Genomic DNA, 23,047 nt, shown 5'->3' on the forward strand with positions numbered 1-23,047 from the left:
TTCTATAATTACCGTTAAATTAAATCTAATGATCGCTATAAAAAGTGTAGATGAATCACAAACATAATATTTATATATATAATTCTTTTGGCCCACAATTCACCGAGATGCCTATAACTTTTGCAAGGTGTGTGTTCAGTGCCAAAAGTTGGGATCAATGTCAAAGAGAGACATGATGCCCTAAACTTTAGTCTTCGTGGTTGAAATCTTCGATATATGGGGCATAGATTTTATGGGACCATTTCCAATGTCTTATGACTTTCAATACATTCTCGTTACAGTTGATTATGTGTCAAAGTGGGTTGAAGCTTGTCCTACCAAAACGAATGACCACTCCGTGGTAATTGCATTCGTCAAATCAAACATTTTTACTCATTTTGGTATGCCAAGGGCCATGATAAGTGATGGAGGAAAACATTTCTGCAATTAATTCTTGAAGCAACTTTTTTTTAAATACTCTGTCACACATAAAGTGGTCACTCCCTACCATTTCCAAACAAGTGGGCAAGTCGAGGTATCTAATAGGGAAATCAAGCACATTCTTGAGAAAACTGTTAATCCAACCCGAAAAGATTGGTCAAGGAAACTAAATGATGCTTTGTAGGCTTATCGGACGGCTTACAAGACTCCAATAGGCATGTCTCCATATAGACTTGTTTATGGAAAGCCTTGTCATCTTCCAGTTGAACTAGAACACAAAGCACTTTGGGCAATAAAAAGGCTCAATCTTGATCTTGATCAGGCTGGAAAGGACCGTTTGCTCCAAATCAATGAGCTAGAGGAATTGAGAAATGAAGCCTATGATAGTTCAAAAATTTACAAGGCAAGGACTAAAGCATTTCATGATAAAAATATTGTGAAAAAGTCCTTTGAGCCTGGGCAGAAAGCATAGCTTTTCAACTCTAGACTCAAATTCTTTCCTGGAAAGCTTCGAACTGAATAAGAAGGCCCTTATCTAATCATCTCCGTCTCACCTCATGGGGCGGTTGAATCTAAAAATTTAAAAGATGAAGGGACCTTCAAAATTAATGGTCAAAAGCTTAAACCATTTATTGATAGACAAGCTCTTCAAAGAAATGTGGAATCCGCCCTCTTGGTGGATCCCATTTACTTTGAAGATTGAGAACATTTAACGTCTTTCTAGCGACGTTAAATACTAGTTGTATTGAGTTCTTCCTTCATTCTAAAATAAAAATAATGAAAAAAAAAAAAATTTGTGTGTAAGTATCAGGTGCCGAGCGATCATTCGCCCGACCTTAGGGGACCATCGCCCAGAGGAAAAAAAAAAAATTTCGTGTAAGTATCAGGTGCCGGGCGATCATTCGTCTTGCCTTGGGCAACCATCGCCCAAAAAAAAAAAAAAAAAAAAAAATTTGCGTAGAAGTATCAGGTGGCCGGGCGATCATTTGCTCGGCCTTAGGCGACCATTACCAAAAAAAAAAATTTGCATGTAAGTATCAGGTGCCGGGCGATCATTCGCTGGGCTTTGGGCAACCATCACCCGACAAAAAAAAATAATAATAAATAAATTTTCTTTGCATTCTTTATTTCATTGCATTTTCATTTATTGAATTTTTGTTTTTTTATATTTTATTGTTGTTTGTGTACATATATGCTATGTTTTAAAAAATAATAATAATAATAAAAAAAAAAAAAAAACAGTTGTTCAAAGTTATATTTTGTCTTGCTAGAGAAGTTAAACTTAGCACCCACAAGACATATTGTGTCTTTTATCCCTTGTATAGTGCATGTTTACTTTCCTTTTCATTTTTTATTTTTCTTTTATTTTATTTCTTTACATGCTTTCATAAAATAAAATAAAATAAATGTTTTTTTTTTTTTTTTCCATTGTGCATTTCTGCGTAGTTATGCATGTTTTCATTCTTACCAAGGGTTTCATCTCATATCTATTTGCATCGTGTTATATATTATTTTGGACTGTATGCATTACTTATTCCATGTGATATTTGATGTGAGTTTGCTAGTATGGTTATACAGCTAGGTTTTTGCATTCAAGTTTGGGGGAGACATCTTTCCTACTGGATCATTGCCAGACTTCATAGTCTTTGTCATCACGGTATACTCTTTCCATCATTTTTCATTGTTCTCATCGCACATTGAGGACAATGTACAGTTTAAGTTTCGGGGTAAGGTCATCATGATTCATTTTATTTTAAGTTGAGCTTTAAATGCGAGATTTGAGATGTGTTTGGCATTGATTTCGAACTTTTGAAGCATAGTGCATTTGAAAAGCAAGTAGTTAGAGTCTAATACTTCTTGTATACTCTAGGATGCCATTTAGGGGTAAATTTCAATTTTTGACATCATGTTTGCTTTTGTGGTACACATCATCTTGTTAATTAAGAATACTTTGAAAGTTGATTCTAGAATTCTACACTTACACTTGTGCACACTAGCATTCAATTTGCGGGGTACATGCTTAGTTGATTATTGTTTTGGTTTATCCCAATTGAGCTAGTATGCTTTGAAAGCTTTCATTTTTGATAAAATGACCTTGCAAAGAAAAGAAATAAAAGCACTCACCAAAGGTGAGCAAAATCACTCGCCAAAGCTGAGAAATAGGAATAGGAAAAAAAAAAAATGAAATCAATTAAAAAAAATTGTTTGATTGAATAACAAGGTTCATTCAATGTCTTGATGTCTGGTACTATATCTGTATGCTAGTTTGAGGGTAAGGTTATGCCATTACTTTGATTTGTTGGAATAGCAACACATTTTGATGTCAGTTCACTCCAAAAGAATGATAGAATTGATTCAATTTGCATGATTAATTGCTTGATGTATGGAGGATCATTCTTGCTTATATGATGTTGAAATGTTGAGAATAGCTTAGAAATGGCAGAAATTTGCATACTTGAAGTAATCTACTTTCAACACTCGTTTGATATGTGTCGTTGCTTCTTAAGTAAGAAAGAGCTGTTGATGTTTGTGGGTACCATTTTTGGAAACCCTCACGAGACTTCACTCGTCCACTAGGGGTAACGTAGGGGTTTAAAAGGTTTGTTGCATATGCTAAATGCAACCATGATCCCTACGAAAGTGTTGTTATCTTTATTTGTTTTATTAGTTTATAGTTGTATATATGTTTGTTTCATTTTCATACTGTAGTTCATTTCTAGGGACTAGCAATATTTAAGTTTGGGGGCGTGATAAGTGCTTAAATGTTGCACATTTTAGTACCTAAGTTAAGGTATTTTAGTCTTTACATCTATCTTATTTTTATGTTTTAGTCCTAATTAATGTTTATGTCTATTTCAGGGTAATAAAGTTCAAACGGGTTTAAATCGGTCCATTACAGCATTTTTGGAGACAAGCAGAAAGTTCCAGAAAATTTCAGAAGAAATCAGAAAAATGCCAAGGATGTAGCAGAGTGCACTGCGTCTGGACGCCAAAAGTTGCTTCAGGACGCCATGTTACTGGCAACAATTTAAGTTACGGATTTGACCTGTTTTGATGGCTACGGGATTTTGTCTTTTGGGCGTATTTTTGTAACTTATGGGCTTTAATAGAGTTTGTTAGTCTTTCATTATTTTAATTAGGAGCTTTTAATATATTATTATTTCGTATTATTTTTATTCTGGAATCGATATATTACTACGCTCTCTGGAAAACACGAAAAGGATGAGAAACTGAAGAACAAGCTAGGGTTTGGAAGAAGAAGCTCAGAGATGATAAAGCAGATAATGGAGATTGTTCTGTCTTTAAATCCATCAACCATGAGTGGTTGATTCTTCTACTTAAAGTTGGATAAACTCTAAGCATGTAACCTAATTCCTAACTTTTCTCTTTTTGGGGTTTAATTTATGTAATTAGTGTATAGGCTTGAATGTTTATGAATAAATTCTTCCAATTGATTATCAATGTTAATATCATGTTGTCTTTTGTGTGTTTGCTTCGTAATCAACTTTTACGCTTGAAATCTTGTTAATTGATTCTTGTGATGTCTATGCATGGTGATAATTAGTTGTAATTATGATTCAATTTGATGAATATTGCTTGTGCTAGATGGATTGCCCTACACAATTAGTTAATTTCTTGTCTAATTAGTTTAATTGCATGCTTAGTTAGCTTAATTTAAGGTTAATTAATTTAATTGCAATTTAAGTCCTAGGTAAGTAGACAATCCATATTAGTGTTTGAAATTCATGCTTATTATCACAATTGCATTATCCTCTAGATTAATGTGTGTTGAAATTGTAACTTGAATTGATGAATCATGCTTTGAATTGGTGAATTGCACTACACTTAGTTTAACTATCATTAAGAAGTTGATTCATTCTTGAAATTGATGGTTTATACTTTTCATTGCAATTATTAACATCATTTAGAATTACATTTGATTTTTCCCCCAATTAGTTGAAAGTAGTGAGTTAGGGAATGTACTTAGTGGTGAATCATACACCTTAAATCTCTTCCAATCTTTTAAACTGCATTTATTTATTGCAGTCACTTAAGTTAAATTAGTTCTAATCACAAAACAAAACCCTTTTCAGCAATCACATAAGTACTAAAGTAGAATTCAATTCTAAAAACCTATAATTGTTTAGATTTCTTGGGACGATTCACGCTCACGTCATACTCCATAGTATGATGTGATCCCTTACACATAAATAACCATTCCCTGTTGGTTTTTGCTTTGTTTATGAGCTTTGTGTGTATGCAGATTGAGGTAGTGCAAAATGACATATATTTCATATCCAGTGCAGATCATATGTTTAATGGGATCCAGTGAGTGTTATTCAGAAAGATTTGTGGGGAATTGTTGAAAAAATGAATGTCATTTAGATTTTTTATAGAATGAAATAATTTCTATTATGCTCCGTAATAAATACAAAGAAAGATAAATATGATAGAATATTGAGCCGAAAGAGAAGATCTCCTTGCCCAAGACCTCCAGTTTCACCTCACCATTGATGAACATGGAAAATTCTAGAATGTCCTGGGTACATGATCTTATATATGAGCATATAATTTTTTGAGATATTTGAAAAATCAAACTCCCCGTACAGGCACCTATATATGAGCATACAATTTTTTGAGATATTTAAAAAATCAAATAAGTCATTTAATAAAATTTTATATTTAATAATTAAATAAAGAGAGGTCATGTATAGGAGTACATATTTATCACCAATTAAAGTAAACTGCATAGGTAATTAGAATTTAAATCCTTAAATTTAAAGATGTGTATATTAATTACCAAATTTTGATGTAATATTAGTTTCCTTTTTAGAAATTGGAAAAACCTATTTCTTTTCTTGCAAGTCTTCCAGAGGAAACCTATTTAAGGGCCACATCCACTTTCCATTCAGCCTCAATCTCGGTCGTCTTCTGTATTTGGAAACCATCCATTCCAGAGCTTTCCGCCTCAATCACTCTGATGTTGTATTGGATTGAAATCAGCCCCAGTCTGTGACCGAGTCTTTCTTTTCTTGCATAGAAGATAACAGTTTCAACACACAACTCTGTCACAACTCTGATTACACGTCCTTGCTTGGTCTCAGAAAAAGAACAGAAAAATCGAAAGAACATCATCCTTGAAAGTCATCCATAGACCTGAAGGTTGAAGAAGTCGGGAAAAGCTCCGAGTGTATCAATTTTATTAGAAGATAGCAGTTTCAACACACAATTCTGCTCCCTGCTCAATATTGTTCTAAATCTAATCAAGTGGGCGGCCCCTCTTTTTCTCTTCTATCGTGAATTGAGCCGACTCTCACGACGAACACGATTTCCTACTACAAAAAGACCCCCGACTATCAGTCTTCCTCCCTTTACACGTCCTCGCTTGGTATCAGAAAAAGAACAGAAAAATCTACGTCCTTGCTTGCTATTAACCCAATTGAGATAGAGATGTTTATACCGGCCCTAGGGTTTCGCTTCGCCCCCAAAGAAGATGAAATCCTCCATTACCTAAGAAGTCACGGTAAAGTGACGGGAGAGAGCTTGCCTGAGGGTATAATATTGGATATTGATTTTTACATGAATGCCCCATGGGACATATTCAGAAAAGAATTTGAAGATCAATGGCGGCATACGAGTAGCAACGAATTCGTGATCTACGTCTTCACTAAGTTGAAGAAAATTGGCAATAAGAAGAGAGTTGTAAGGAGAGCCGGGTGTGGGACTTGGGATGGCAAAACCAAGACTCATGAAATTTATAATGGACAGAAACAACTTATTGGTTTCAAAAGGATGTTGGATTTTGAAGCAAATGTGAAGAACGATGAGTACTCCATCATGCCATGAGGGCACTGGATCATGCACAAATATTCCTTGGGTGGTGTGAGTTTGAATGGGTTAGAAGAAGAAGGTGATGGTGATTATGTTATTTGCAAGATCAAACGAGATAATTCTAAATTTCTGAGGAGAGCGCCAAAGCATGTTCGCGAGTTATCCAAAGAAGAAAATCCTAGTCCGAAGAAGAAGAAGAAGGTGCGATATGATCATGATGAGGCCTCTACAAGTACCGCACAAAAGACTCCGACTCTAAAGGATCAACATGAGTTACTTCCAATGCCGTGTTCCGATTTTCAGCCACTGTTGATGATATCAATACAACAATGAACTCATACCAAGACCTACAATAGATTGAGGCATTTTTTGACAACTGTGATTTCGAAACAGATTTCTTTGATTCAGATATGGAGACACGCCTCAACGCTTTTTCTAAAAGTCTTCTGTATGATCACTCATTTCTTTAGAGCTACCTTAAGATGATGATGATCTTGTATATATAGTTGCTAGCTAGTTTTTCCTTTTTGATTCTTTTAATTTCATTGTTCATTGTTGTGACTTCTATGTTGTAATTGATTGCTTGTAATATGGAGACTTAGTTGTATGTTTTACAACTCCATCTAGTTATAAAAGTACGTTGATCCCTCACAAGATTTTGCCTTAAATGGTAAACTCGCAATTAATGGTTCATTGAGTGCAATTAATCTTGTGCAACAGAACAATTGCAATTGCCCTCCAACTGCAGAACTTTGTTGTTACCTTTGCCCTCCCTCTCTCTCTCCAATCTTCTCTCTTTTATCTCTCTCTCCCAAGGCAAGGCAATGTAGGGTCTACAGTTTTAAGAGAGTGCTTGCATTTCTACACTTGAAGACGATACAGTTTAAGGGAAATATAAATCAACGAGTAAACTCTATTATTGACATGATTTCCTTGCTAAATACATTTATATAGTATTCCATATAAATGTACAAAAGCTTCACATGTAACCCACAGGTCCTATAATTAAGCATGTATATCATATAAAGTACACCAGATTAAACAGCAAGCTCGTGGAAGAATAGAGGCATCGCCATTCTAGCCTCGCCCAAACCATGATTGATATTTGACCACGACATTATCTTCGTAGATGCTACGAGCCACTGGAAGTGCGTAGCCAGAGACTTAACTTGTAGCAGTAGTCGGTGAAATTGAGCTCATTTGGAGTTGTCAATGAAGAGTATCTTCTCCGGATGGAAAGGGCCACGCAGACTGTGTGTAACTTGGCCATTCCACCTCATCCGGTCCGTGATGCTTTTTACTTTCACAATGACATCAACATGATCTCTTATTACAACGGCCCCTTCAGGGCGAAGAATCCGATATATTTCAAAAAGAATTCCAGTAATGTCACACCTACATAGACACCAGATAAGTTTAAGTTAAATAACATTTCAACATGAACTTGTATTTTCTAATTAATGGGCCCTCTGCCCACACAGTGCAGGAATTTAACAATCCAAACCAAGTACTGCTAGAGAGAGTAGAAATTGAGAGATGATCTTTAAGTCTATCAAGTGATATTATAGTAGTATAGTCGCATATGAAAAAGAAAATCCTCGACCTTCTCTAAGAGAGCAATATCATTAAAGTTAAGAGCCCATTTAATCGGACCGAGTTATACATAATCTACTGCAAAATCTATGGAAACTTAAAAGCTTTCAAAGAATCTACAGACTTTCTTTGCCTCCCCTTCCGCCGTTAAGTAAGCTTAAAAAACAACTTTTCACTTTCCGATACAATTTTAAGCTAAATAAATGCATATGAAGAAGTGTAACTATTTTTTTGGTCAAACTAAGTACTCTCTCTTCAGACCAACAAAACCAGAGGATTTTAGTAAAACAATCATCTAGACAGTTGCACCAAATTCCATAGATGAAAAATGAAAACCTGAACATTCAACATTAAAATTGACTGATATCGTCTTTGTAGCATTTGGATGACTCGCTGAAATAGCACCCTATCTATTGGGTTTTATCAAAAATTTGAATAGCAGTTAGTTATTGCATTTAATAGAAGACACAAAATTTTCCAATACCTTAATTCATTTCTTCTTGAAAATTATACTTTTTATCAATTTGATAGACCAATTTGCGGGTCAAATGCCAAGCAAAACACAAAGAAATGGTAAAATTCCCATAAGACATCTAAACATCTCCTAGAAAAATGCTAGGAACTCAAATACTTACTTGTTCATGTACATACTAAATAAACCATCAGCATGTATCAAATCATATGTTCGAGGGTATGTTGAGAAGGGCTCACACCTGCAACCAAGAATATCTTGTAAAGTCCAGCAGTTTAATTGGAAACACAAGATTTCATATTTAACAAATTTGCTACAGTTTTCTAAATCCATAGAGCACATTAAAATGGATTAATCTAATGATATCAAAGAGTGATGAAACCAAATATGGAAGCCAAGTGGTGGAAAAGACAAGGAAAATGCACACTGGTGGAGACATCACACTTTGATGCATAGAGTGAAAAATCAGGAACACACAAAACTAGAAAATAGAGAAGCCAGAGAAATCCAATTTAAATCGTTGGAAGACATTTTCGTATGTCCTCCAAAATTTGTAATTGCTTACTTTGTGGAGAATCGGTAGTACCAGCAGCAAAGAAGTCATTTTCCTTGTTATAGTTCAACTTCTAATATAAAATACTAAGCTCTGTTGTGGTAATAAATTTAACATATAACACATAAACAGTGGGTTAAGAATATCGTTATTTTTGAGGCAGACATGGTGAGGCCCTGTACATACTTTTAGCAAATGTCGGATGTATTTAAAGATCTAATTTCAATTAAGTTACCGGCATAGCTATCCAACAATGCTACTCCATGTTTTAGACTCAGATGCTTTAATAAGAAGCAAAATTCCAACATTTACAAGCAATAACAGCAACCATTTCACTAAGTTTCGACAAAAAAATGACTAAACAATCATTAAGTATGACAGTTTATAACGTACAAAAGCATATAAGTTAGTATATAACAAAAGACAATAAACGTACATATCATCATCAGAAAAGAAAAAAAAAAAAAAATACTAATAATAAAGAAAAAAGCTCAAGTCTCACCAGTTCATGTAAGTTCCAAGAAGGCCACGTTCATAGATCACACCAAGGGTATTGTTATTTCCATCAAAAGGAACCACATTCATAACCCAAACTGGGTACTTGGAAAGTGCAGCTGAAAAACCCCCTAAGCCAGCATTCATGTCCATAATATTTCTATATCTACCAGCAAAGAGAGATTTGAGAATACTTCCATAGTACAGAACTCTCCTTTTCCATAATTGATTATCTTCATTAAAGGTCTTGACAGTAGTCCCTTCCACCATGCCGCTTCTAATTCTAGGTGGAACAGTCGTCAACCTTTGAGGCCATTTTTCAAGAGCACCCCCAGCGGTATCATGGATAGCTGTCACCATTGGAAGAGGAGTAATACAGACATCCATGTTCTTGTACCTAGAGAAAAAAGTTAATATTTTCAAAATGATGAATGTTTCTTAACTGCTTCATGCAAAAGTAGAAGCTTGGGTTGACAGGCATCAAAAAGCCGGTTTGAGTGCAAGAGCAGCCACTTTTTGCAAAATAATGCAAATGTTAAGTTTGTTTCTAGTCTACCTAGGTGGGAGCAACATTATGTAATGGCCTTTCAGATAATTTTATTAATAGCTTGCTTTTTACATATCATTTACAACATTCTGAAATTACATAGGAAGTAGCTAGAGACTACATACCGAAAAATAATTACAATGTCTCAAAATTGACTTATGCTCAGTTGGATGCTGATGGAGGGGAAAAGAGAGAAATTTTTAAATTTTAGAAAAACAGTTGCATGTTGTAATATTTCAAACGTTCTCTACTTTCCCACTCCTCAGTAAGCATGGTATTTAAAAAAGAACTAGATCGTATACAAAAGAATGGTAAAGGCATCGCATCGCAAATGTTTTGGTTCACACATTCTAGGTCTTTTAGGGAGGAAAAAGGAAACGAAGAAATAAGGAAGACTTTTGGTACTGGAAATTTAGATTTACAAGAAACAGCACATGCAAGAGCTGTGTAAAAGGATGCTTTTATGTTGAATTCACTTTGGGCACTAACAATTACGCTTTCATCCTTGTTACATAGTCTAAATGCAAAAAAGTGAAGAATAAACTTACCAACCGGCATCAGGATCAGTATTAGCACAAAAATGGGGAGATTTCCAAGTCTTTAACTTTTGGCTGCAGTGAATGTGATTAGTAGGCTTTTGCCATACTGCAATTGCTCCCCTTTCTTTAATCTTCTTCCAGCAGAGTCGCCTAGCAAGATCTTCCAAACTATTTTGCTCTTTTTGTAGGTCTTGCACCGTTCTCTCCCAGCCCTTGTAGTTTACCTTCCAATTTATAGGTGGCCCAGACAATACCCAATAGCCACCAGGGCGCAAAATACGATCAATTTCCATCAGATATAGTCCACCTGGCACACATATTAAGGAAAAAATTATCAGATTATATGAATGTAATGCAGATGAATATGTGCAGAGCAAACAGACACCTCCCAACACAAACCTATTCATTACATTTTATGTTGTATTGATACGAGTGGTTATTTGTCATGGTATTCAATTTGAATTAGGAGTACTGAACATATAGGATCAGCTCATAAGTTCAATAAACGATATTGCCTCAAATTCAACAATACTCCCTAGGAATGCCTTAACAGAAAAAGTATGAGGATCGATAATAATATAATAGATTTCTGCCTATAAAAAAGGAAAAGAGACGAAATCATTTTATAGTGGTGGCAATATGTGCCAAAAAGAATTTGAAAATTCAAGTACCGTCACCAATCCATTGTACAAGGCATCGTGAACAGTGAGCCATGTCAAAAGATCTCGATGGGTATGGTAACCTGTAGGTGCTAAGTACACCAAGCATTGCAGGAAGTCCTCTTTCCAAGGCAAACTGCACTTGAGCCTCATGAATATCTCTCGGTGCTACAGACATTGTCAAAATGTTATAATCTATGAGCGAGGCCCCAAAGCTTGCAACCTGAGAAAAATGTAATTAAGACCAAAATTTCCATTAAGCATGAGTATACAAATCAATTATACAATTCGAGTTCATGACTACACTGACTATACATATCTCTTTGACAGCTGAGGAGGTAGAGGATGATAAACAGAACAACCAATTTTCTTGCCAGGTCTTGGCCAAAATCAGAAATCATCTCATTTGGCCAGCTGATGAAATAAAAAATAAAAAAGTCCATAAAATGCTTAAAATTAAATTTAAAAGTTAATTTATTGTGTGTGTGAGCTCATTCAGTGGCGTTTGTGGTTTTGTTAAAACCAAAAGAAGAGAAAATATGTTATACATCTATTGCTTAGTTTTAAGAGAACTCTAGAATCACACACATAATAACATTACCTTTTAGTCCTAATCTAATTATCATCATACCACTAACAGAAAAAGAGTTAACTAAAGTTACTAGCATTTTATAAAGAAACCAGAAGTCGAGAATGGACTATAATACTGGATATCATATAGAACCAGGGAACACAAGTCAGTTGAGTGAAGAGGGCATGAAAATAAAAAACTCAAAATAAATTGTTGTGAAGGATGTGAAGCACAGCCCGTGTGAACATATGTCATTTATCTCTGCCCCTACCATTATTGCATGTCTTAAGTACACCAAATTTGATCAAAGCTATCAATACTGAAAGTAGAATTGCTTATACCAAAAAACACAGCAAACTGATCTCATCTCATATTCTTCTCGACTTTCCCTCTCTTGCTCTGTATTTTAAGTAGTATTAAGCCTTAAAAGAACCCTTGACAGTAAAACAGGATGAGATGAGTCAAGATATTCTCGCAATCTCTGGTCCTTGTTTGTCATATAGAAATACCACCAGCTGTTAGCTTGAGTGGTATCTCTTGCCACCCACAAAAAAAATGATGCAAAATTCAAGTCTCAGTTGGAATGTGCGAGTGTGCCTTAAGAAAGAAACAAAAACACAAGACAAAGATAAGGCACAATTTTGAAAGAAAACAAAATCTTGAATGAGGGTAACAAGTCTTTACATGAGATATTGTGGATTGGTTATTCTATGCTATTGTTGCCTTACCTAAATCTAAGATAGATAAGCTGGGAATGAAGGACGATTTCCTCAAAATACCCTTCCCATTTCCCAAGTTTCTGTCTATTTCCGGTGAAGTGAATAGAGTATCAAACATCACTGGGAAAAGAAAAGGAAACCATTTTTTTACATGGAAAAAAAAATGAAAATATAGAAGACATACATTTTGATACTTAACTCTATATACCTTGTCCCAATTACCTGGGTTTAGTTCCACAAAAAGGCTAACACTTGACATAATGTTAGAAAATAGTCATCAATCCTAATTATTTGGGGCCAGTTAAGTTAAAAGGAAAATTCTTTGACCAATGTTTGTAAATGGTTCTTTGACAACCACTTGTATCATACATCTTTATCATTAATTTTAAAGACCTAACAGAACCATATAAATATTGAATTGATTAACCCAAAAAAATAATGTGCAGTAATAAATATACAGTTAGCAACAAGAAACTAACTAAACAGACCACTTTCAATAATAAATTGAAAAAGCTGAAAGCCTTAGACACAAGCATTTTATGTATTGCTAACTAACTAAACAAAGCAATTAGAATACTAAATTATAAAACCTGAAAAGCCTCTGACACAAAACATTATATATAACAATAACTTACTCCACGTAAAACAAATACAAAATATAAGAATATCAAGAACTTTAACAAATACCCAACTAAAAGAAGCACATTGCAGTGACACTCACCCCACAACCAACATCAAGGACTGTCCTTATCTCCCCTGACTTCAATGGCACAACCCTCTTCAATTCGTCAATATAACCCTTAATCCCCGTCGTAAATGAAGTGCCACCGCCCGGAAAAACTAGCCGGTCGCCCTCCAATCGAACCCAATTCTGGGCTTTCTTTGACACAGTGAGTCTTTTAAAGGGTACATTGTTGAACCAAGCATAGTCTCTGCTCTTCGGCCATGGAACTGGCCTCCGGTACCCGACCGGCCTCGGGACCAAACACCGGAGCCCCTCCGCGGCGTCCGGGCAGTGCCGCTCCCTGTGGAAGCGATTTTCAGTTACGAACAAAGTTTCCTTTTTTGGGTCTTGACAGGGGCAGTAGTCTGTGAAGTTCTTGGGGCAATATGGGAAGAATTGGATGGTTTTGGGGGGTTCTGGTGGGAGAGAGAGAGTGTGGTGGGGTTCAAAATGGAGGGTCTGAGGAGGGTTTTGGTGTGTTGTGAGGTTTTGGGGTTGGAGACAGTTTGGGACTTGGAGGGAGTGTGTGGAGGTTGGATTGAAGGAATTGTTTTTGTAGAAGCCCAGAGTGTAGGAGAGTGAGCAGAGGATGGTGATGAGAAAAACCCTAATCAAGGGTTTTCTCAGAGGGATTGAAGGAGGTGGTTGCTGCGGTGGTGCTGCCATTGTGTGTGCTTTGGTGAGATTTGCTTTGCAGGGAGGGGCTCATCGTTGTTAGAGTGACAGTACTTGAACACCTCTCTCTCTCTCTCCTCTGTCTTTTTTTCTCTCTCTAGAATGGAAGCATTGATGTGCTTGTACCAAAACCAAAGCACAGTGCTCTGATTCCTCATCTCTCGCCATCTTTCATGGACATTTGGGTCATTAGTTCGGTTGACACGTTTAAGTCAAATGTAAGAGTGTACTATATTTTGAAATGCATTTCATAGTTAAAATAAGGCAAATTTTGAGTGTTGAACACTCTATTTGGGCAAGCTGATATTTGTTGCTCCAAAGATATTTCCAATTTGCTTTAGTTTTTTCTTTTAAAATAAGGCAAATTTTGAGTGTTGAACACTCTATTTGAGCAAGCTGATATTTGTTGCTCCAAAGATATTTCCAATTTGCTTTAGTTTTTTCTTTTAAAATCAAATAAACACATTTGTAAAATTGACAACAATTTTTACATATTTTTAATAGGGTGATGTGTAAAATATATATATATATATATATATATATATATATATATATTACAAAAAATGTGCAAAAAAATATGTTATTTAGTATGTGCATATAAACTCTTGATATATGAAAATATGTTCAAATTGCCTCCTAATATATGTTAACAGTCAATTTTGAATAAAAAATAATAAAAACCCTAAAATACCCTTAATACTTAATATCTCTCATCTCTCTCACTTCCTAAAATCAGTGTTTTATATTTATTTTTGGTTTAAAGGGTGTTTTAGGTATTTCAATCTTCAAATTAACAAAGTGTCCACATTTGTTCAATATTAAAAATGCATGATTTATTTTTTAAACAATAGAATAGTTGCACATTTGATATATAATTATAAAAAGAGAGAGATCCCAGTTCTTCATTTCTGTTTTTTTCTTTCATAAAGTTAGGAAATTATTCATTATGTTTTTTATTAATTAAGAGTGTTGGGACATAATCTTTGATCCACATTATTGCTTTTTATTAATTGAGGTTGACCTAAAGCACATTATCACTTTTTTAACAAGGATCATTGCTCACCCAATTATGATTTGACTGGTGGTTGGTTTGGTACAATTTCACATGGTGTGTTTGGTCATTGAATTGTAGATTTTTAGGAAGAAAATGTGAACGAGAAATAAGGAGAAATCAAACAAGTAAGAGGAGACAAAATGGAAGGAATTGGAATTTTTAATGGACTCTTAATATTGACAAAAGAAAGGTAATTTTGGTATTAAAAATGTAACATGTAATGACTAAATGGCCTAATGCTTTTGGAGCACTAATATTAACAGTCTTTTATTTATAATTAAATATTAAACATCTAAAATTCAAAAAAGTATTTAAAAGAATTCTTAATCTATATTTAGTACTTAAATTGTAATACTTAAATTTAGTACTTAATTTTTTGCCATTGGTACGGATTTTGTTTTGATCTAGATGTTTCTTTTCTATAAATAATTGTAAGTTTTTTTTTTTTTTTTTTAAGAATTATATTTTAATGCTGATGACTTATTAAATATGTGCCACGTCATTGATGGTATGTTGACCCTCTAACTTTAATCTAACGTGGCTTTGGTGGGCTCAAACTCCAAAAAAAAAATAATAATAATAATAAATTTATTATATATATATTATTAATAATATTAGTCCATCATATTGACAATTTCTGAATCCGTCCTTAACTGTAACGTCAAAACAAACAAGTCTTTCACCACCAAAGGACCCTTCACTCAGTGATATAACATTCAATCTTGAAAAAAATGGAGAAGGAATTCGAGTTTGGTTCGGGCGTGAGTAAAAGGGTGTGTCTTTACTTTACCATTCGGTAAAAAAAAAAAAAAAAAAAAAACCCTTCTTGACCCTTTTGCCATTGGTACGCATTTTAGTTTTTATATTTTTATTTTTGTCGGGGTAATAGTGAACAATGAAAAAAATGTGTTTGGTAAAAAATATTTTATTTTGTAGAATGCTGAACGTTTTGTGAGTAGAGGCCAAGAGTCAAAAACTCCAATTTGATGTTTTTACATATTTCCTTATTGTTATAAGTTACAAAGGTAAAGTATAAATTTTTTTTGAAAAACTCTTATATGACCTTTCTAAATTAGCCATTATAATTTTATAACTTATAACAGTTTGTTTACCAAATATGTTCTTAAAATTTTTACAATAAATAGACATTATCAAACAATCTTTTGATTATTAATCAAAACACTTTACAACAAAATATTTATTTTGCTTCCGATTAAAATAAAAATAAAAAACAAAACCTTTACCAAACATGTCCTAAATTTTCACTTTGGCAATGTTGTTGCCCTGATTAAAAAGGTAGCATGTGATGGGCTTCGTGGACTAAACGGTGCTGCATTCCTAGGATATTGGTTGTGGACTTGTGGTGCTTGGACCAAACCAAGCATTAGTTCCAAGTCAGAATAGTTAAATTATATAATATGCTTCGATCCCATGGATGAAGACCATGTACCCTAAACTTCTATATGGGGTTACATACATGTTAGAGCGGTTCAAACCTCAATTGACTAAAGCAGTAAAGCATGTCGCTAGGTTGAGAGTCCGAATCATTTTGGGGTCCGTTCCTAAAAAAATATTTGTTACTGTCCAATACATGTGAAACAGAAGGGTTGCATTAGTAGTGAATAATAAGGTGCTTTAAGAGATTTGATACCATCGTTGTAAAAAAAAAAAAACTTTTTCATATCTAATGATAAAATTTAACAATAAAAAGTGATGATTTTCACTAATTGCACAAATTTTGTTGTTCATGTAAGAATTTTCTTACTTATAATTATAGGTATGAATGTATCCTACTCATTTGATTTAAAAAAACATAAAATTTCTCAAATACCTCTTGTTATTCTTACCAAAAATTGGGATGCATTGTTTTTGATTTAATAAAACTTGATTATAATTTTATTTTTTATTTTTAAAAAATGAATGAAAATAAAGACAAGAGTGAAAGTCCAAACTCAGATAATTGACCTAGTTGAAAAAAAATTATGCCCTCGTCCCTCCTGAGTCACTAGGTCTTATGTTTGAATATTTTGTTAAGTGTAAATAATTTTTTATACGTCATACTGCTAAACGTAAGTACAAATTTTACCTGATTCATATGAAAGATACGCTTCACGAATCATGTGAATTAATTGGAACAAAAATTCAGAAAGAATCTCAATTACATCGAGGGTCACATCCATTCAACTTGGCTTTTTGTGAAGGGTCAAACAAACAATGGAATCAATTAAGGTCAAAATCATGCTTTTGTTAAAAGGTAAAAGGGACAAAACACAATAAATCAAAAATTCAAAAGGGTTGTGGCACATTATGCGGCTGACAGAAATCTTACACAAGCCCGAATATATACTAAACAATGTAAGTGGTTGTACTGTGTGAAAGGCACCACCTGCTGATGTAGGCTAATCCAATGGCATCACACCATGTCATTTAGGAGAAGGAATTTACTAATACTTTAACATAATATAACATAATATAATTGGTGTACTTAGCTGAATCTGTAGTGCCATCCACACTGGATTGTGCCTTACATTAATTACTAAATATCACTCAACGGGAATGTTGAAAATTCTAAACGTGACTAATTATTTCATGGGAATGTTGAAAATTCTGTTCAGTGGGACGCAACTGTCAGTGATAAATTCTGATGTAGCATGGGTGCATGAGTTGCTCCATAATTCTGTTCAGCGGGACCCAATTGTTAGTGATGAATTTTTCTTGGGGCAGATTTTTTTATTTTTTTATTTACTTTTTCTTCTCAAAGGAGATTCTAATTTTTTTTTTTTTTTTGTTTTTTTCTAGATATTAGTCGTTTGCGAATTTACTAAATAAAAATAAAAAATTTCTTAATTTTTAACTTTGGAAATAATTCTTAAAAAATATAAAATAATTTTTACAGAATTACAGAAGACTGATTTCTAGAAAGTAGAAACTATAGACATTTTTATTTGTGTTTTCTAAGACAACCTTCAGAAAACTGAATGAAATGCAATTTTTGAACACTTCTCAGATTTTCAGATTTTTTAAAACCAAAAACAATTTTTAATTTTTAGAGTTGCAGGATCAAAATTTTTCTTTCCTTTGAAAATTGACGAGACCAAAAAAAAAAAATCCAATGAGAGTTTTTTTTTTTTTTTTTCACCTTACCCACCTAAATGGCTAAATTCTAACTTTTCCAAACCCAATAGTCAAACAACTTAATTGATGGATGGTCCACTAAAACACAAATTAGTTCAGTAAAAAAAATTTATTACTAGTATTAGCCCACCCATCGGTAATTCCTGAATCTCTCAAAACAAACAACTATTTCACCATTGAAGTACCCTTCACCTAATGGTATAATGTTACGGGGTTGGGATCTTGACAAACCCCTTGACAGCCATGGGATGCTGTCAGCGTACACTGGGGGTGGCCAATGGCATTTTCGTAAATATGGCAAAAAAGCGAAGCTTGGAGTTTTGGCTCGGGATCTTTATGGGAGGTACCTTGAGTCCGTAGAAGATGGTTGGCGCAGACAGTACTCAATTTGGATGTCGAGAAGGGTCTGAAAGGCTATAATGACTCCTCAAGCATAGGTGATGTCTACTCCCTGTCATAGTGTTGATTTTTCTTAGAACTATACCAGGGAGGAGTCTATTGAGCACGGGTGCAGATTAGTGGGCTTGACACAGGCAAGGTTCACAAGGTTGGCTCAGATATTGCGAAAAGCATGGACCACACAAGTCATGGCTTATAGTTACAGAAGATAGTTAAGTGGGTTCAGTTGGTTGGGGGAAGTTACTAACACTTCCCACTTGTGTGCATATATTACGGGGAGTGGGGGGTGTGCTGAGTAACTTCTCATGCATGTGGCACAGATCTAAGGGGACAGCACACAGGTGGTTAGAGTCTATTTTCTTCCACTATGCTGATATATAGAAAGTGGGAGATAATGTGTAACTTCCTGTGGACATGTGGCATGAGCAGAGGGTGCCAACACCACCCTAGGTGGATGGGGGTGTCATCCACCACTTTAGTGGGTAGTTGTGGGCGGTTTTAAGAGTTTACCTATATATTGCTAATGTGGGTTTTGTAGAGAAGGCAGATTGAGAGTGAGACACAGAGTTGTGTGGTGAGAGACTCTTGTATGCTTCTGTAGGTTGAAGCCTTTCCTTGTACTGTTTTGTGAATAATAGTAAAAGGTTGGAAATTTTGTGCTTCTGTAAATTCATGGGTGTTATTGTCTTTACATTCTTGCAATTATACTGTGTGTGAGAGTGTTTTACTTGCTGTGTGTTCTAGGTAGCAAGTGTGAGTTGGCTGAGCTAAGTTAGAAATTCAAAGAAAGGTTGTTCATATTTCTGGCTTAGTGCCATCACAGGGCACTAGATTCGTGTTCAGAATTTACCCCTGTGACATATAACCTTTCTATCCTGAAAAAAATAGAGAAGGAATTCGGTTTCAACGTGAGAAAAAAGATGTTTTTGCTTTACCATTTGAAAAAGAGTAAAAGGTCTTTGTTTTACCATTCGATTAAAAAAAAAAAAAAAACAACCCTTCTTGACCCTTTTGCCATTGGTATGCGTTTTTTTTTTTATGTTTTTATTTTTGTTGGGTACTGTAATAGTAAAAAAACGTGTTTGGTAAAAAATGTTTTGTTTTGTAGAATGTTGAAACATTTCATTAATAGTGGTCAAAAGTCAAAACACCAATTTGATACCATGTAATGAAAAATATAATTTTTTTTTGAAAAACTCTTAAATAGTCTTTTTAAACTTGCCATTATATTTAAAAAACTTACAACACTTTGTTTATCAAGTATATGTTTTTATGTTTTTGCTTTCAAAATTTTTAGAGCATATAAACATTATCAAATATGCTTTTACTTACTGTGGAGAAAATTTTCCCCACTAATCATAACGCACCACGTATCAATAGGTGTACAGCCCATTACTAACCAAATTCGCCTTGAAGTCCAGCATAAGCTAGAAGCCCAACAAGAAAGGTACACAAATATACCAAGCCGAACCAATTAACGAAGGAAGCTCTACTTGATATGAAACAGGTCAAGGGTCAGCTCGATCACGGTCAGCCTAAAAGAAAGGGGCGCATGATCAGTAAGCATAAATGCATAAATTTAGAAAACTGTAAGTAACGGCTCTATATAATTCTCTGCACAAAGCTTATAAATAGAATATGAATGAGAATGGAAATGCATCGAATTGCCATCATCGTTTATCTCTTGAAAAATTGTCTATTATCTCTTCCATATTTTATATACTTCCTTTTTATTTTATTTTTGGTGTAAGAAATTATACCTACACTTACTAATCAAAACACTTTACAACAAAATATTTATTTTGTTTTGGATTAAAATAAAAAAAATAAAAAAAAACAAAACCCTTACCAAACATGCCCTAAGTTTTCACTTTGGCATTGTTGTTGCCATTAAAAAGGTAATATGCGATAGGCTTCGTGGACTAAACGGTGCTGCATTACTAGGATATTGTTTGTGGACTTGTGGTGCTTGAACCGAACCAAACCAACCACTAGTTCCAAGTCAGAATAGTTAGATATATATAATAATACGCTTCGATCCCATGGCTTAAAGTTCAGGATGAAGATCATGCACCCTAAACTTCTATACAGGGTACATATTCAAGTGGTTCAAAACTCTGGTGACTAACGAATGTCGCTAGGTCGAGAGTTCGAATCATTTTGAAGTCATTTCTAGAACTTTTTTTCTAAATGGCTATTTCTTCTTCTTCTTCTTCTTCATTTTTTTTTTTTTTTTTTTTTTTTTTTTTTGTTTTGGAGTTACTAATTTGTGTCTCATTGTAAGTATTTTTAGTTGAGGCATATTCTTTTAAATTTTAACGTGGATCACTTAAAACATATATGATGTAAGAATACAATGACCTATATCTATGATATAATTTCAACAATATAAAGAGATGATTTTTATTACTTGCACAAATTTTGTTGTTCGGTAAGAATTTTCTTACTTATAGGTATGAAATATGAATGTATTTAACTCATTTGACTTGAAAAAACATAAAAATTATTAAATTAATTTAACTTTATTTTGAGAAACAATTTTTTTTTTTTTTTTTATTAAAATAAAAAATCTAGTTCTTCCTTTCATATAACCTTAGGTTCACTGATTGTAGAGATAATTTCAAATACCTCTCATTATTCTTACCAAAAATTGGGATGCTTTACCTTTTGATTTAAATTTAGTTTTAACAAAACTATATATTATAGTTATTATTATTTTATTTATTTCTTATGAATGAAACCAAAGGCAAGCCTGAAAGTCCAAGTCGAAGAGGTTGGCCTAGTTGAAAAAATTTTAGGTTTGAGTGTCTTACCTAGTATTAGGTTTTAGTTTGAATTCCTCTTGAGCGTAAATAATTTTTTAAAAACCACGTTGATATAATTCAAATTTTATCCTATTTGTTCGGACCTTGCACATTGAGGGTGCCATCCATTGAATATTTGTTTTCTATGAAGAGTCAAACTCACATGTCGCTAGGTTGACAGTTCGAATCATTTTGGGTTCAATTCCTAAAAAAATTATTTGTGAATGCTCAATACATGTAGAATGGGAGGACTGCATATTCTTAGTAGTGAATTATAAGGTGCTCTAAGAAGTCCTACACCACCATTGTAAAAAGAAGTTAGAAAAAAAAAAAACAAAAACAAAAATTAAAAGTGATGATAGAATTTCAACTATAAAAAGTGATGATTTTCACTACTTGCACAAATTTTGTTGTTCATGTATGAATTTTCTTACTTATAACTATAGGTATGAATATCCCACTCATTTGATTTAAGAAAACATAAAATTTCTCAAATTTAACTTTAATTTGAGAAGAAAAAAAAACGTTCAAAAAAAAAAAAAAAAAAAAAAAAGCTAATTCTTTCTTTTGTAAAACTTTACTTTCTTCACCGCTCAATGTTGAGATAATTTCAAATACCTCTTATTATTCTTACCAAAAATTGGGATGCATTCCTTTTGATTTAGTAAAACTTGATTATAATTTTATTTTATTTTTTTAAAAAAATGAAAGAAAATACAGGTAAGAGTCAAAGGCCAAACCCCATAATTAGCCTAATTGAAAAAAATTTGGGCCCTAGAATATCCTGAGTCATTTGGTAGGTTCGATTTTTTTTAAGTATAAATAATCTAGTTTTTCCTAATTCGATATACGTGTCGGAGCAAAGTCCCCAAAACCCCCCAAGTTCCACAATTGCGCTGAGGGTCGGCTCCACTCAACTTGGCTTTTTGTGAAGAGTCAAAAACTAACATTGGAATCTTTCAAATCATTAATTAATCAATTTAGGTCATGCTTTTGTTAAAGATAAAAGGGGGCAAAACGCAATAAATCAAAAGGGCAAAAGGGATATGCCACATTATGCGGCTGACAGAAGAAACCTTACATAAGTCCAAATATATACTGACCAATGTAAGTAAGTGGTTATATTGTGTGAAAGGTACCACCTACTGATGTAGGCTGGACCAATGGCATCACACCATGTCATTTAGGGACGGAATTTGCTTATACAGTTATACTTTTACATAATATCATTGGTGTACTTAGCTGAATCTGTAGTGCCATCCACACTGAATTGTGGTATGCTTTTAATTACTAAATGCCACTCATTATTTGATGGGAATGTTGAAAATTCTAAACATCACTAATTATTTTATGGAAATGTTGAAAATTTTGTTGAGTGGGATCCAACTGTTAGTGATAAATTTGGATGTAGTATGGGTGCACGAGCTGACTCCATAAATTGTTTTTCTTTTTTTGTTTTTTTTTTTTTTTTTTTTTCTAAGGAGATTAGAAAATTTTGCCATCTTGAAGTTTTTCCTGTGATTTTTTTTTTCCCCCTAGATATTAGTGGTTTGCGAATTTACTAAATAAAAATAAATGGCCTCTTTGATTTATAATTCTAAAAATAATTCTCAAAGATTTAAATATTTTATTTTATTTTTAGAATTACAAAAAACAGTTCTCTAGAAACTATAGACATTTTTATTTGTGTTTTCATAAAACAAATTTGAGAAAATTAAACTAAATACAATTTTTGAATAGTTTTCAAATTTCAATTTTTTTAAAATAGAAAATAATTTTTAGTTTTTTTTTTTTTTTAAAACAGAAAGTAATTTTCAAAATTACAAACTAAGCATGTCCAAAAATTTTCTTTGTTC

General features: G+C 33.6%; 2 protein-coding genes across 2 annotated transcripts; one reads left to right on the forward strand and one right to left on the reverse strand.

The window, feature by feature from the left end:
• Positions 1–5,871: 5,871 nt before the first annotated feature.
• LOC132274791 (NAC transcription factor 47-like) lies at positions 5,872–6,267 on the forward strand. Its single transcript, XM_059776126.1, has one exon. It carries the CDS (start codon positions 5,872–5,874, stop codon positions 6,265–6,267), a length of 396 nt encoding a protein of 131 aa, XP_059632109.1.
• An 867-nt stretch (positions 6,268–7,134) lies between these two features.
• LOC132300755 (probable methyltransferase PMT19) lies at positions 7,135–14,043 on the reverse strand. The gene is made up of 6 exons (XM_059797980.1): positions 13,122–14,043; positions 11,123–11,333; positions 10,461–10,758; positions 9,373–9,762; positions 8,481–8,558; positions 7,135–7,647 (listed from the first exon to the last, which is right to left on the reverse strand). The coding sequence occupies exons 1-6, from the start codon at positions 13,788–13,790 to the stop codon at positions 7,449–7,451; spliced, it is 1,845 nt and encodes a 614-aa protein (XP_059653963.1). The 5' UTR covers positions 13,791–14,043; the 3' UTR covers positions 7,135–7,448.
• Between the last annotated feature and the right edge of the window lie 9,004 nt (positions 14,044–23,047).

Source organism: Cornus florida, unplaced genomic scaffold (genome assembly GCF_030987335.1).
Source record: "Cornus florida cultivar Cherokee Brave unplaced genomic scaffold, ASM3098733v1 CherokeeBrave_3.0.0_Hap2_Chr01, whole genome shotgun sequence".
Classification (NCBI taxonomy): Eukaryota; Viridiplantae; Streptophyta; class Magnoliopsida; order Cornales; family Cornaceae; genus Cornus; species Cornus florida.